General features: G+C 39.3%; 1 protein-coding gene and 1 pseudogene across 2 annotated transcripts; both read right to left on the bottom strand.

Annotated features, from left to right (window-relative positions):
• Positions 1–1,481: 1,481 nt before the first annotated feature.
• On the bottom strand, positions 1,482–4,914 carry LOC140819170 (protein KTI12 homolog; annotated as a pseudogene).
• Positions 4,915–11,498: 6,584 nt separating this feature from the next.
• On the bottom strand, positions 11,499–15,480 carry LOC140820160 (nuclear transport factor 2-like). 2 transcript variants are annotated; one of them, XM_073180482.1, is made up of 9 exons: positions 15,133–15,480; positions 13,813–13,985; positions 13,362–13,665; positions 13,037–13,215; positions 12,762–12,948; positions 12,556–12,677; positions 12,403–12,465; positions 12,207–12,270; positions 11,499–11,897 (listed from the first exon to the last, which is right to left on the bottom strand). In XM_073180482.1, the coding sequence occupies exons 2-9, from the start codon at positions 13,981–13,983 to the stop codon at positions 11,716–11,718; spliced, it is 1,272 nt and encodes a 423-aa protein (XP_073036583.1). In that variant the 5' UTR covers positions 13,984–13,985; positions 15,133–15,480; the 3' UTR covers positions 11,499–11,715. The 2 variants fall into 2 exon arrangements, with proteins under 2 accessions (XP_073036583.1, XP_073036585.1); XM_073180484.1 differs by lacking the exon at positions 15,133–15,480 and adding an exon at positions 15,075–15,096.
• Between the last annotated feature and the right edge of the window lie 1,390 nt (positions 15,481–16,870).

The following is a 16,870-nucleotide window of genomic DNA, read 5'->3' as shown; positions in this document are numbered from 1 at the left end:
AAAACTTGGATTTAAGTGCAAATGCTTAAAAAATTCAAAACGAGAAGACAACTCTCGAATTTAATTCCAAAGTTTGAATTTAAGCGTATAAGCTTAAAAAATTCAAACTCAAGATTTTATATCTGGAAAATTTGAACTTTAAGCGCTAATGCTTAAAAATTCACATATAGAACTAAATGTAGAGAAGAAGAAGAAGAAGAAGAAGAAAGGTGCTATGAATGCAAATGAGGGATGTCCTATTTATAATAGATGAAAGCCTTGAATCAAAAGACATGTCACTTCATGAAATGATACACCATTTCACAAAAAGGCTTGCACCTTTTAATCAAAGAGACATGGCCTTTCGGCCAAGTCAAATCCCAATTCAATTGAAATCATGGCCGTGTGATTTCATTATTGTAATATTATATAATATATATATATATATAATCCTTTCGATTCAATTTTTCACTCGATAAAATTTGAATTCAATTAATTTACCATTCACCCTAATTGGTAATCGAGAAATAATTCCATTCACTATTGTAACGCCGCAGATTCACGACTATCCTCACTATATCAAGACGGGTCTTTCCAGCGTGCTTATGTCCTCACTCACACGCACCATGAGAAACTTCCCAAGAGGTCACCCATCCTAAAATTGCCTCAAGTCAAGCACGCTTAACTTTGGAGTTCTTATGTGATGAGCTTCCGAAAAGAAGATGCACCTTCGTGATATGAGTAGTACTAATCAAATCTTTTTAAGCCCTTTTCAACTGTACAGTCCATTACATTGAACAGTCTCGGAATCCCTCTCATTCCCGTGTGGGTCGGTTCATTCATGTTCCCTACACCTAGAAGCCTGCCAGGAGCCGCTCATTGTCCGTGCAACTGATGGCACCGGCGATCACCCCCGCCCTCTTCGGCCCCGGGCCTTACATGCCCACCAGCTTCTGCTTGGTTCGTCCCCGAACCACACCATACTAAGAGAGGTCGGCTCTGATACCAACTTGTAACGCCCCAGATTCGACGACTGTCCTCACTGTATCAAGACGGTTCTTTCCAGCGTGCTTATGTCCTCACTCACACGCACCCTGGGAAACTTCCCAGAAGGTCACCCATCCCAAAATTGCCCCAAGTCAAGCACGCTTAACTTTGGAGTTCTTATGTGATGAGCTACCGAAAAAAGATGCATCTTCGTCATATGAGTAGTACAAATCAAATCTTTTTAAGCCCTCTTCAACTGTACAGTCCATTACATTGAACAGTCTCGGAATCCCTCTCATTCCCGTGTGGGTCGGTTCATTCATGTTCCCTCCACCTAGAAGCCTGCCAGGAGCCGCTTATTGTCCGTGCAACTGATGGCACCGGCGATCACCCCCCGCCCTCTTTGGCCTCGGGCCTCACAACTACGTAGATCACTCAAATTATTTTATCGATTCTAAATGAGTACAAAACTCATTTTTCTAACAAGAAGAGGAAAACATGGTTTTATCCCACCAAATTCTGATAATATTTAAAATACTCGCACAAAAATTCAATATTAACCACAACAACCAGCTTTTTTGAGTTGATAAACTAAATTGGAAAACCCAAAAACAAAACGTGAAATATGTCTAAAATACAACCATCTAACATTCTCAATGTTGTGATCCAATAACGGATGGATATCTTTCTTCAACTAGTTCCGAATTCTCTATTCAAGTAATCTACAAACAACCTCTTTTCATTGTCTGCGTCGAAAGGTGGAGGCGGACCATTTAAACTCGACTGCACGATTAATTATATGAATGTTCGTACGAGCATACGCAGCTGTGGCAAGCTAACAAGTTGTGAAATGTTCAGATTTGGTGAGGCTGGTCCAAGAGACAGACCGTTCAAGGGTCCTCCCTATAGCCTGAGATTGAGCTTCCACAATCATATTTGTTATCTCTAGTGTTGCTCTATTGGGTTCATAAAGAGAATTTGCCTCTGTTAACCGTGCACTTTGTATCGCAATAGTAGGTTGCAGTACCTTCATGTCCCAACGTTTTGAGTCTACCTTTTTTGTTTGATATGTAGCAGGATCTACTATAGCATATGAGGATTCTTCGATTCCATCTCTAGAAAGCCATAACTTGAACAATGGGGAATCCCAACGGTTTCTGCTTCTGGCCTCTCGAATCTTCTCACCAGATCTTCAAAAATTTTGCCATCATAAAAAGAGTCTGATTTCTCCATGTGTTCTTCATTCCATTTTTGACAAGTGGTCTCTTCGACATGACAATGGAGCATACAATATCTAGTTCCATCTGCACGAGCCAGGCACGAAAGCTCATATTTGTAACCATTTATGATGTTCAAAAAATCCACTATGATTATATTATCTCGGGATAATGATCAATCGACTTGGGATCTAAGTACTCCTCTCAAATTCTTTTCTGCAACCATCTCGACATAACTTTGGTTATTGATGTTACCGGGTAAATCGGGTGAGCAAGTCGGGGCGATCCACCGAATGATGATATAGTGTTTATGGAAAATGAGTAAGGGAAGGATATATCTTGTGAGGAAAATATATCTCTGTAATCTTGGGCTTCTACCGTGACCTGCAAACAATGAAATGAACTCGTGAATGGGCGTCAGAGGAGTGTCCGACGTATCAACTCCGATGCTTAAGTTAACAGGTGAAGAAGAAAGGTGAAATGGCTTGTACATGTGTGAATATATGTGAGTGCTTGATAATCCAAAGTTCCAGAATCTGTAAATGAGATTGATATATGCTATTTATATGAGGAAATCTCATGATTACCTTGTTTCAGTGCCCACTTGCTAAGTATGGTAAGGCGGCTGCCCATACCCTGCTTCTGCTGACTTCTCTGACACGCCAAACCCATGTTGTTCTAACAGAAATGATTGTCAAACATAAGATAGCCCATACTGGTACACTCGAATGTGACACACTTCTCGAGGTAGCTCGGGTAGAAAGTTCCCGGGAGTTTGTCTGAGAGCTCGGGCTCTTGATTGTCCGGGAAGAAAATATTCCGGGTAATCCCATGCTTGGCCGCTAAAGACAGTGATCTGCATATTGATTCTATTTTGGGCTATCCATTTAGTTTCCTGGGTCATCCATGACCCGGGCTCCTACGGGGGTATCACCACTCATCCCTTAAGTAGTCGGGCTAGATTCTTACTCGCTGTCCCGTTCAGTCACACTTGGGCTTTAATAGAAAGATTACTAGTTCCAGATTATAAAAGCATCGAGGGCTTCAAATATCCCAGAGATGAGATGAAGTGCTAGGAGATTTAATTTATCGGGATGTAGATAAGATGTCGGTGCCTCATGTCTCCCGGACTTTAAATAAGATGTCGGGGCCTCATGTCTCCCAGACTTTAAATATTTTGTCGTTTAGTATTCTTGGGCAGTCAAGATGATGTCATGATGACGTATACCCTAGAATTCCAACCGTCTGAAACGTTTCGTATTCCGAGAATATGATAAGTCTGACAGGCTTCGATATATGTGCACATCCTTTCATATGCCTGCACAATTTCCAAGATGCATCTTAACCATCCGATTCAACTTTTGATCAACGGTTTAGGATAATATCCTCATCCGCCTATATATATCAACCCACCTTCTTCATTTGTCACTTTCTACAATTTCAAATTCTCTCTATATTTTTTGCTTTCTCCGACGTGCAGCGCTCCTCCACTCCGGTGATCTTCCTACTCTCAAGCCTTCATCTCTAATCGATTCACGTAAGTTTCTTCTTTCTTTTCTTAAAAATGTAGAACTCCACCTCTGGGCAAACACGCAAGGTTCATCAGAGTATGAATCAGCAGCGGTTCCTACGGGGGTATCACCACTCATCCCTTAAGTATTCGGGCTAGATTCTTACTCGCTGTCCCGATCAGTCACGCTTGGGCTTTAATAGAAAGATTACTAGTTCCAGATTATAAAAGCATCGGGGGCTTCAAATATCCCAGAGATGAGATGAAGTGCTAGGAGCTTTAATTTATCGGGATGTAGATAAGATGTCGGTGCCTCATGTCTCCCAGACTTTAAATAAGATGTCGGGGCCTCATGTCTCCCGGACTTTAAATATTTTGTCGTTTAGTATTCTTGGGCAGTCAAGATGATGTCATGATGATGTATGTCCTAGAATTCCAACGGTCTGAAACGTTTCATATTCCGAGAATATGATAAGTCTGACACGCTTCGATATCCGTGCACGTCCTTTCATATGCCTGCACAATTTCCAAGATGCATCTTAACCATCCGATTCAACTTTTGATCAACGGTTTAGGATAATTTCCTCCTCCGCCTATATATATCAACCCACCCTCTTCATTTGTCTCTTTCCGCAATTTCAAATTCTCTCTATATTTTTTTCTTTCTCCGACGTGCAGCGCTCCTCCACTCCGGTGATCTTCCCACTCTCAAGCCTTCATCTCCAATCGATTCACTTAAGTTCCTTCTTTCTTTTATTAAAAATGTCGAACTCCACCTCCTCCACCTCTGGGGTGAATGCGCAAGGTTCATCAGAGTATGGATCAGCAGTGGTTCGCTCTGATTCCTCTTATTCTCCCCCCCCCCCCCCCAAAATTTCATTGACTATCTCTCCCGAAAAAATGAAGAAACCGTGGGTTCCTCTACTGCGGGCCCCTCTCGAGTTTTTAAGAAAAGGAAAGGCAAAGCCCTAGCCTCCAACCCACCCTCCTCTGAGGCCCCGAGTGCCTCATGTTTTTTTTACCATGGCAAGCACCCTTCATCCCGGAGCCAAGGAGGAGCTTAGAACCATAGTCTCTATCCCTGCTTCCTTCTCCATCCTTATTCCCGGTCCTTCGGATAGGGCAGAAAAGCCCCCGAAAGGTTTTTACACTTTCTTTGAGGACCAGCTTCATAGTAGTCTTAGGTTTCCCATCCCTTCCTTCTATACTGATGTGGCCCATTTTCTTATAGTTCCCATAAATCAACTACACCCTAACTCTTTCCGCATCATGGCCTCGGTATTTATTCTTTTTAAAATGTACAACCTCCTCATCAACCCCCTCATCCTCTTTTACTTTTTCATTTTTCGCTTCGGTGACAATGTTTTTTCCTTCTTTTCCTGGCTGAAAAACCGCTTCCTTGATGGCATCCCTTTTTCTCTAAAGGGGTGGAAAGACAGATTCTTTTACATAACCCTTCCTTCCCATCCTCTCTGTCTTACTAGCTTCTTAGCCAATCTCCCTACCCAACCCGAGCACCCCCACGGCTACAAGCTTGAAGAGCCCTACTCCAGGAGTCACAATCTAGTAAGGGAAAGAAAATTCCCTTCCTCTGTCTTGCTGGAGGAGAAAAATTTCATTACATACGGGTTGAGTACCCGGGATGAGGACCCTATCGACAGGGTAATTGATGAAGTAGCTGGCTTGGCTGCTCAGCCTGGTAATTTTCCTTTATTCTTATGTTACTTTCCTTCTTTTCCACTTACAATATTAATTACAACTCTATCTTGAAGGTAATACTGAGATGCAGGCCATTTTTGCAAAAAAAAAAAAGGTGGCTGAGAAGGCAGCAACGGCCAAAAAGAAGAAAACGGCTAAGGAAGCAGCTGCCCAGAAAGCCCTGGCCCGAGGGGCCAATGAAACTGAAGTCTCGGTCACTACACAAGTGGCCGAGGCAAGCAGAGCGGGGCCACTCCCCCAGACTACTGCCCTGCCCCGGTCTTCTGTAGAGGATGTGGACCACATCCCTCTACGGCATCGCAGAAGAGCGATGGGTGCCCCTGAAGAGGAGGCCTCTCCGGCTGATCAAGCTTCCGGGCTACGCCCCTCGGTGACTCAACAGGCTCACTCATCCTCCCAAACTTCCAGGCAACCGCCCCCTCAGTCCAATATCTTTCTTGAAGGGCCTTCTCTTACCGAGGTCCACCTTCTCAAGAGTATGCTCCTTCCTGAGGAGGAGACTTACTTGAAGAGTTCCAGCCCCAACCCCAAGCTCTTCGAAGGTTCCAACCGTATTCTTTTTGTAAGTATAGTACCATCTCTTCTTCTTTCCCATTTTTTTTACTAACTCCTTTTGTATACTCTTGACCAGGGCGTTCAAATGATGATCTCGACATTTGAAGAAGTGGCCTTGATAGCCAAGAAGAAGCTGGTCTGGCCCGGTCCTTCCATGATCTTCACGGGCAAATACAGGAAGAGTTGGCCCGGGTTACGAGGGCCCATGAAGAAGAGACCACAAGTCTCAAGGCCTCCCTAGAAGTGGCCAACCAACAACTGGCCTCTGCTCAGACTGCTTATGGTGAAGGCTTGATCCGAGAGGAAAACATGCAAAAGCGACTTTCCTTCTTGGAGTCCAGGACTCGTTACCTCGAGGAGGAAGCCAACCAACAGCAGCACCGAGGCATTGCTGCACAAGACAAACTGGAGGCCCTACAACTTACTTAGGAGGAGTGACGGACCTCTTTGCTCAAGTCTTCCGAGCTGTTGTTGAAGATAAGTCTTATGATAACTTCAAGGTCGGATTTGAAAAATTCCGGGAGCAGTTTGAAGAGGAGGGCCTTCTTCCTACCGATAAGAAAGATTTCCCGGATATTGATAAAGCCATTGACTCCCTTCTCAAGGATGATTAGCTAATGCGGAGGTCGGGAATACTCCAGATGGGGAGGCCGGGGAGCAGCCTACTTCAATAGATTTAGAGTAGGGTTGTAATTTCTCTTTTGTTTCCTTTCTTTGTAATCTCTAGCCTCTGGGATTTTTATGAATGAAATGTTAGCCATTTTGTTTTCATACGCAGTGTTTCCATTTATTCTTTAATGCTTTCCATATACCCAGCTTTAGAAATAACCTCAATCACAACTTGTGAATAAGAAAGCACAAAAATTTCTAAGTGTTATAAATTAACCGGTCACTCCAAATAAGTAACCAGGATGTTGAATCTTGAGTCTGAATGAAAATCCTCGTACTTAATAAACAACCTAGGTGTAGACCCTCTAAGTTAGGGTACATGACCTTGGTTTGTTTCAATAACTAGTGTGGAACCCTGGGCCGGGGATCATGTCCCGGGACTTGTGAATGGTCGAGGTGTGGTGCCCGAGCCAGGTGTAGAGCCCTGGGCTTACTAATAACCAAGGTATGGAGCCTTGGGCTGGGGATCATGTCCCGAGACTTGGGAATGATCGAGATGTGGTGCCCCGAGCCAGGGTGTAGAGCCGTGGGCTTATTAATAACCAAGGTACGATCATGTCCCGAATTTTTTAAGAAAAGAAAGAAGGAACTTACGTGAATCGATTGGAGATGAAGGCTTGAGAGTAGGAAGACCACCGGAGTGGAGGAGCGCTGCACGTTGGAGAAAGCAAGAAATATGGAGAGAATTTGAAATTGCAGAAAGTGACAAATGAAGAGGGTTGGTTGATATATATATATATATATATATATATATATATATATATATATATATATATATGAAAGGACGTGCAGGCATATGAAAGGACGTGCACGGATATCGAAGCGTGTCAGACTTATCATATTCTCGGAATACGAAACGTTTCAGACCGTTGGAATTCTAGGGCATACGTCATCATGACATCATCCTGACTACCCGAGAATACTAAACGACAAAATATTTAAAGTTCAGGAGACATGAGGCCCCGACATCTTATTTAAAGTTCGGGAGACATGAGGGCCCTACATCTTATCTACATCCCGGGAAATTGAAGCTCCCGACACCTCATCCCATCTCTGGGATATTTGAAGCCTCCGATGCTTTTATAATCTGGAACTGGTAATCTTTCTATTAAAGGCCAAGCATGACTGATCGGGACAGCGAGTATGACTCTAGCCCGACTATTTAAGGGATGGGTGGTGATACCCCCATAGGAGCCCGGGTCATGGATGACCCGAGAAACTAAATGGATAGCCCAAAATAGAATCAATATGCAGATCACTTTTTTCAGCGGCCGAGCATGGGATTACCTCGGGATATTTTCTTCCCGGGCAATCAAGAGCCCGAGCTCTCATACAAGCTCCCGGAAACTTTTTACCCGGGCTACCTCGAGAAGTGTGCCACACTAGCGTGTACAAGTATGGGCTACCTTATGCTTGACAAGAATTTCTGTCAGAACAACATGGGTTTGGCGTGTCAGAGAAGTCATCAGAAGCAAGGTATGGGCAGCCGCCTGACCATACTTAGTAGGTGGACACTGAAAACAAGGTAATAATGGGATTTCCTCCTATAAATAGCAGGTATCAATCTCATTTACAGATTCTGGAACTTTGGATTATCGAGCAATCACGTATATTCACACATATACAAGTCATTACACCTTTCTTCTTCACCTGCTAATTTAAGCATCGGAGTTGATACGCCGGACACTCCTCCGGTACCCATTCACGAGTTCATTTCATTGTTTGCAGGTCACGGTAGAAGCCCAGAATATATTTTTCTCACAAGATATATCATTCCCTTACTCATTTTCCTTAAACACTATATCACCATCCAGTGGATCGCCCTGACTTTGCTAAACCCGATTTATCCGAATAACATCAAATACCATTTTGTATAAATCATAGAAAAATGATAAATCTTTGGCTTTCTTATACCTTTTCGTCATACAACTGTGGATCTTTAACTTTCCTATGCTTACAACTTAAAAAATTAGAAAAAGCCACGAAGTAAATCAAAGCCAGAACTTGACATCAAATCGAATTCAGTCAATCCTATTACTAATTTCCCAATCTCCAAGAATCAAGTCTCCCACTGCAAAACTGTTGGGATCAGGAAAATCCTCTAAAAATGTGATGAGCTGCAATAGCTCGTGTTATAATAATGTTTACACCGATGAATTAGATCGAGTTTGAAATAAAATCAAGAAGAAAATGCTCGAAGTAATCTTTCGTTAAGAAAACTATTCGGTCAAAGCTTTTAATCTTGTGTAACTAATTAACTGAAGATAAGGGGGATCAATTCTCGCATGTATCAGTTCAGTTATGGTTAGAAATGAACTGATAGATACTCAAACTGATCAAGTCAGTTTAAAGCTAGGGGTTAACAGTTAGAGTACACATGATATGTGTATGGATGTTCGGAGACTTCAACTGCTCCTACGTCACCCCTTCTACTACCTCGAGGTAGGATTCACTAGAAGAATTTGATTAATTACAGCAAGTGTAATAACCCACCCAGCTTAGGACTTACCCCCTACTTAACTGAAATCCTGGACTAGAACTGAAGGCATCACCTTCCAGCCAACACTTCTTTAACGTCTATGTGAGAAAGACTACGCACAAAAGTTTATTGTCTTTGTTCAAGACGGAATTTGAGTAGTGGTGTGTATGTGTGTGTGTGAACTGATATCTAAAAACTACCCGAAAGGTGTTCTCACACATAAAGGGAAATATTCTTATAAAACTAAGGTGATAATACGTTGAAGTGTTTCCTCTAGGCTGATTGCTTCTATCTTGTAAGCTGATATGCAATATGCGTAGCCTTCTTCTTTTCACTTGTCAACTCTCATCATCTTGTCTTCACTGAGCTTCGGCTTCTATTTATAGGCGTTTGACTGAACATACAGTGAGACTTAATTATTGTGACCGTTTCATTTTGAATATGTTCCTCGAAATTCATTTCGGAACTTTTGGCTTTAAGCTCTGATTCAACGTCTCTTATTGTACCTTGATCGTACAATATCTTTTGTACCCTTGTGTATAGCTGGAGTCCACTAGAATATGAAGCTTGTCTTGATCTGTAACTGATTGGTTCTGACTGGTGCTCTGAGCTGGTCATCTAAACAGATCTTCAGTTGGGCTGGTGAAATCAGTTGACTCGTCAGTTGAACTGATTTCATTCTTTCAGTTGAACTGGTCAGCTGGGCTCTTCATCAGTTGAACACTTCATCAGCTGGCTGGGCTTCTGAAGATCTTCTGCTGAACCACCTATCAGCTGGACAATCAGTTGAATTATTCGTTTACATTCCAGTTCGACTGGTTCAGTTTGTACGATCAGTTGGACGTCTTCAGTTTGTGATTTTGACAGCTAGTAACTGATCTCAGCTCCAGTTTGACTCGATAACTGATCAGTTCGAAGCTTCCAGCTACCTGCACACTTAGTTAAATACATTATAAACAAATAAACAAGTTTTGTTAACATAAAAATTAAGATTGCGAACAAGAAATGTTCCAACAATAACATACTAGCACACTTCTAATAACTTCATGTTCACGACTAGGAACTCCGGGCTTCATCTTCCCCAATTTATCTTACTTCTAAAGTATCCCCCACCCCCTCTTCTGGCTTAAACCAAGCCATCCCAAAAGCTAATACACGAAACCCACTTACTTCAAGCTTTCTCAAATAATCGGGGTGAGAAACACATTCTCTCATCATTTATCGATCATATATCAAGCCACACGTATCACAATCGTCAAGAATACACGAAAAGCTGGTAAATTTAATCGACAAGCGGAATTAATACCCGTTACCTAGAATTGCTATGGCGCATGTCGTCTTAAAACTCACGCAAAGTGGGATTCAAGAAGTCCCTTCATTTCTTCCAGGTAGGAAAGTCCTGCGCACAGGCAATCTCATACAGTAGGAAGTCAAGGATACAACTCAAGGTAGCAGTGGGATGCATCACGATTTTTGTTCAAACTATAGAGAATTGGAGTGGAGAAATGCGGAGAAGAGCGAGGCTTTTCATGGCCTAATTTGAAAAGCAAAAACTTGTGTGAGACGGTCTCACGGGTCGTATTTTGTGAGACGGATCTCTTATTTGGGTCATCCATGAAAAAGTATTACTTTTTTGTTAAGAGTATTACTTTTTATTGTGAATATCGGTAGGGTTGACCCGTCTCACAGATAAAGACTCGTGAGATCGTCTCACAAGAGACTCCTCAATTGAAAAACCGAAACTCTCGTTTTATTACTTTCTATAATTGTACCAGAGGATTTTGGATTTTTAACGAAATCATGCTCAATTTGTTGTTACAAAATATCATGGTTCGTTAACGCGATTACAATTGAATCGGATTGTTAAGATGCATCTTGGAAATATGTTATATTTTGTTTAATAAGTTTCGTTTATTTTAATTATTAAAAATTTAACATATAAAAAATATATTAAATTATTCACAAACCATTCAATTAATTTTATATCGTTATAAAAAAATATAATAAATTATTCACAAACCATTCAATTAATTTTTTTTCGTTTTTGAGCTACAATTTATTGTTATTTTTTTAAAAAAAAAATTGATCGAATATTTTGTCAATTTTTTTATTGTATTTTGTTTATATATAATGTTTAGTATATTTAATTTCTAATAATTCATGCAAATGAGTTGCAAATTATTGGATGATTAAAAACACCGAATAGAGTAAGGATTTCGTCCTATTTATTTATATTTATAAATACTTACGAATCACTGGTTGTAGCACATCACATTATTATAAAAAAAAATCTTTTTTAAAGTCTTTAATTTTACTAAAATGGCTAGATAGTTTTAATATAATATCTAAAATTTTAATATTAAACTTACAGAGCACCAAAGAATATCGTAAACAAAAACTATTTCATGAACAAAAATAAAAACATTCTTTGGTTGAATGTTAAGTTCATCAATAAGTTTAGTTTTAACAAATTGAAATTTAATGTACCAACTGAAAGATAAAATGTCTCATTTCGTTTATACTACTAATTACACAAGGATTTGAGTTGAACTTCATCCATGCTTGCCAGCTACGTCTCATGTCGTCTCTCGCTTTTCGTTCTACCACCGCTCTGCGACTTGCCTGCTTGGCTGAGCATCTCTCGCTAGGCCCTTCTCGAAACCGGAATGGTTGCCATTCTGAAACCTCTCATTGCTAGTGACTCGGTTAGTGTCCCTTCCCCTGGGATAGTTGTTTTGAATTCGAGCCCTTGACGGAGACCTTCCCTTGCCTTTGTTATTAACTGCAGAAACATGTTGTGATCAGACACCAACATTGGAGAGAAATCAAATTTGTTCACAATTCGAAACATTTATTCGACCATTTGTTTCGCGGATACTCAGGTCTCAGATGTAGCTCATGCAGAATCAAAGTAGAAAAGTTTAATCCCAGAAAAAGAATAGTGTAGCCAGAATCAAGAAACATAAAACATATATCATCGTCAAAAAAATGTTGAATAACCACAACTTAAGTAAAAATGAATTCGTCGTATAAATTTACACGGGCAATTTTAAAGATGATACAGATGGCCCGTGATCGTTTCGAAGGTTACCTTGATTGGAAGCCTTCTTGTACGAGATATAAGATTCCTTTTCACCAAAGTAAACATGGTGAGCCTGAAAATAGATGAATCAACATTCGAGAACTATCCCAAGATAGAGTTGTTTAAGAGGATCCATGGTTTACTATATATTTATGTAATAAAGCCGAGTATCTTGAGATGATAGAATGAGCATTGCAACATGTACCTCTACTGCAAGACGAGCAGAATCTGCTGACTCAAATTCCACAAAACCACAGCAAAATCCATCCTGGCAAAAAATCACGACCCAAATCAATAAAAACATGAAGAACAAGATATAATCGAAAACAAAAGGTTAAAATAAAAGTCCAAAGCAAACCTCATGTCTTCTGATCTGGATACTGTCTAAACCTCTCCTAACTTGTCCAAACTTTTTAACTTCTTCTGCAATTGCTTGTTTAGTGACATCATAAGGTAATTTTCCTATGTATATTCCATGACCTGTAATTGTATTTTCGAATAAATTATACCAAATGGAATGGAAGGATAAGTAGCAGCATATATTTTCAAGTCCCCAAAAGTTACCTTCTGTATAAGAGGCATTAGTAGTATTTGCTACTTTCAAAGATCCATTTCCAGGCGGAGAAGATGCTTTTGGAGTCGAAACTGCAGTTTTATAGTCAGCTTTTGGAGTTGAAACGGCTGTTTTATAGTCAGCTTTTGGAGGAATGCTAAAAGATTTTGGAGAAGTCGCATGATTAGCATTTGCCAACTGCAGATAAACACGTTGTTAGTTGATTATGTGGATGTCTAAAGAAACGGAATAGAAATCTTAAAGTAGATAGTGTCAAATAACATACGATTGAAGCGTAGCTAATTTTCGGAGAATCCTCTTTAATGTTAGACACAGGTGCAAGAGTTGAATTCATGTCCTCGTGTGAAACCTCAGAAGAAATGTTTATTGGGACAGATTTTTTCAAGACAGGAGGACTGGATTTTTCCTCGACGTTTCCATTTTCAACCTCAAATTCAGTTTGTGCTGATTTATGGCAAATGGATGTAGCACCAGGAGATGGAAATCCAAGAAAAAAGATTCAGACAATCAATTACTGGAAAAAATACTAGAATAACGAGTTCTAAGTACAAACTGAAAGGTGTTGCGACGAGCCAGGATCAAGATAAGACCTGAATTCTGAGTTCGAGCAGCTTCATCAGTTTGATTGCTTTTGCCATCTTGAGGGACAACAACATTTGTTATTGACTCACATACGTCAGTATATCGAAAAATATCATTCAAGACAAAGAAGCCTCTCTCTTGCTTTGCAAGAAAGAACGTTTGATTAAAATTCTTTTTCGTAATATCTTTTCCAGTCAAAACTCCTGCTACGGCTACCACGACTCCTCCGTCCTTAGAATATTGGGAGTCCACATGTTTGAGATCAACAGACCAGTTCTTATAATCAGCAGACATAATCTTGTCATCAATTCCCTGCATTGAGATAATGAAAATATATGTTACATTTTAATAGAGCAATTGAACTGGAAAAAATTTTGTTATATCAATGTAATAACAGATAAAACTATGCTAAAAACCACAGCAAACATTTTCCTGGTAAGTTCTTTTTAAAATACGTACGCCCAATGTTGTCACTGATGTCACAGCACCATCAGGTTCCGCCCAGCCTAGCTGGCTTGACTCCTGATAAAACTTGTGGACATTTTCGGGACATATTTCGAGTACTGCGTAGTATTGCTTCACAAAGGAACTCGCCACAATTTGGGCAGAAAGTCCTGATTCAGTCACCATCTCTGTAAAATTTAATAGAACTTATCGTCAAAAAAGATGTTCCCACGTTATCAAGATTCTCTTAAAAAGTATAGAACTCAAACTCTAGCGCAATAATCTGCTCGATCTAATAATAACGACATTAAGCGCAGGATAAATCACACACACACGTAGATGTATATACATGTAAACGGTAAAACACGTAAGCTGACACCATGCCTAGTTGGAAAGATTACTAGATTAAGCTATCAGTTGAGAACAAACTTATAGCCTGAAGGATAACAATGATCAATAACATTAAAAAAAATAGCCAGAGGCCCCCAGGGCACTCAGAACCTCATCAACAAGCACTTGGATATATACAAGGTTTGATTGATTATCAAAAGAAAGTGGCATTATACGATTTTCAAATAGATATAAATTCGTAGTGCATTTAAGAAAAGCAATAATAGAAGAAGAATGAGCGGAAAATTCGACTTCATAGACCGTTACGACTAAGTTTCACTCCCATTTGCCGCATAAATTGATAAAACAAAAAAAAAAGATACCATCAAGCCTCAGATTTAACAAAAGAAAACTCAGAGCCCAAACTAAAAGAATTATTTACCCTAAAATCGACATGGACCAACTTCTGCTTTCCAATAAATCGATTCTCGAGGACTACAAATTTTCCAAAAAGGATAATTTACTTGATAAACATGGTGGACGAGATAACTTAAATCAACCACATAGCGATCATGAAAGCAGGCATTTCTAGCCAAGTAGAGATCATGATGGAAATAACCTTAAAAACCAGAAAACCCCAATCCATAACCTTCAATTCCAACTTATATCTCAATCAGTCGAACAAAATCAGATTCTTAAACCAATTTAGTGCCAAAAAAATGAAAAAGTTACCCAAAGACCAATGCAGAACGTTAAAAAAAATTATTTGACCAAGAGAAGCCCCTGTACTATTCAAATTCTCGATCGAAATAACAATCAACACACAAGCGCACCTAGAAACAGCAAGAACTGCAGGTTCGATTTTTATTATTCAATTCAAAACCATAAATCAGCCCATATATACAGCAAACAAAAACCCAGTCATATAACTGAAAACCCCGTAAAACCTGCGTCCAGATTCCACAGACAGAGACAGTAAAAAGAGAAAAAACGTGGGTTTCCGACCTCTTGCGCAGGATACTTCGAAAACGCTGTCAGAAAAATAAAAGAAGATCCTTCAACTTCCAGAACCTAATAATTCCTACACGGGTTTTATCAGTGAAAGGTCGCAAAAATAGAGAATCCTGAGAGGAAAAAGAGGAAAAGGCAAGATTTTGAAGTGAGGAGCAAATAGTATCCCAATAAATAAATGCAAACAATTTTCGGAGCGAATTTATAGGGACAGTAGGATCCATTTCTCACTCCAAATCAAAAACTGGGATTCTGCTTTCCTTGTTTCTTCTTTCTTTAACTTTTTTCTCCCTTTTGTCCTCGAAGTTTCCTTGTGGTTTTTGGGGTAAATTTTTAGGATCACGTTTGGAATTCAATCGCTGGCAGGGGTGTGGGTCCCGTTCGGAGATTTTAAGGTAAGACCCGTTTTGTAAGGTTTGTGTATATATTCCGAAAGGGTTGACCAGTTTGTCAAAATTAATAGTACTATGGTTGACCACTTGCAGACCATGTGGAAGTTGATTGATTTTAATAAAATAATCTATGAACCGATTTATTATCAATTTGAAAATAAATTCAACTAGTTGGGGACATCGGTTTTTTTTTTAAAAAAAAAAAGTAGTTAATTTGGTTAAACAGAACAACTGAACTTCATAAAAACGAGTTTTTGTGTGTACGCATTGGGTGTTTGCACATTGAATTTTTTAATGATGATAAATGTCTCGTTTGATTTGTACGGTTACCTCATCTATAATTTTTAGCAAAACAACAATCGTTTAGTGCTACTTATGTCCTATTGATCAATTGTTTTGATAGGATATTAGGGTTCGGTTTAAAAACCACGGTTTGGATGAAAGAATTCGAGGAATTTTGATTTCAAATTCTTAGTTGACATATATTCTACATGTTGGGATGGTTTTCAAATCTATGGATTTTAATTTTTTATAAACTTTTATTATTATGATTTTTTCACATATGATGATACAAAATTCATAATTCAGGTAATCCTTTGAGATCTACTCATTTAATTTTTTTCTAACTTAAATTTGACAAGATCGATTAGGGAGATCATCGTTGAGCTACAATAACTCGGTTCTTGAAATACTGAACACCGATGAATTAAATGGAGTTTGGTTTCTAAACCAAGCGGAAGACACTCAAAATAATCATTCGTAGAAACCGATTAAACATTTTTGTAAAACATTTAAAATATATGCAAGTTAAATGAGTAAACATATTTTGGTTGAAGAATTTTATCAAACACTTGGTATTCAATATTTTGGTATTTGAAGAACACATAAAATGCTTCAACAATGCATTTTTAAAAGCAATGGAAATGATAAGTAATGCAATAAATAAATTGACACGAATTTTTTTATAGATGTTCGGAGATTAACAACTCCTACATCTATCTTTCTTCTCCTTGGGAATGATTTACTAGAAGACTTTGATTTATACAACGAATTGTACAAACTCATTTTAACTTAGAACTTATCTCTTGCCTAATTGAAACTCCGAGCATACTCTCGATTGTAGGCCGCAACCTCACAATCCACATATTGTTTAACGTCTATTATGCAAAGACTACAAACACAATCTTTTAATGTCTTTGTGTGAAAACTCACTAAACTAAACTTTGAAGTTCAAATCTCTTGTATATGTGTGAGTGATTGTATGTGAGGAATTTATCCTTTACAATATACATCTCAAATGAATGCTCACACAAGGGTTCATGCTCTCAACTAGTAGATTT

This window comes from Primulina eburnea, chromosome 18 (assembly GCF_022965805.1).
Source record: "Primulina eburnea isolate SZY01 chromosome 18, ASM2296580v1, whole genome shotgun sequence".
Classification (NCBI taxonomy): domain Eukaryota; kingdom Viridiplantae; phylum Streptophyta; class Magnoliopsida; order Lamiales; family Gesneriaceae; genus Primulina; species Primulina eburnea.
The sequence above is the reverse complement of the archived record's forward strand: the minus strand, read 5'-3'. Positions and strand labels throughout refer to the sequence as shown.

Coding starts and splice junctions, on each gene's coding strand:
- LOC140820160 (XM_073180482.1), bottom strand. CDS start 13,983: ATGGTGACTGAATCAGGACTTTCTGCCCAAATTGTGGCGAGTTCCTTT. Junction 13,666..13,812: donor CATCAGTGACAACATTGGGC/GTACGTATTTTA, acceptor ATCTCAATGCAG/GGAATTGATGACAAGATTAT. Junction 12,271..12,402: donor CTGCTCGTCTTGCAGTAGAG/GTACATGTTGCA, acceptor ATCTATTTTCAG/GCTCACCATGTTTACTTTGG.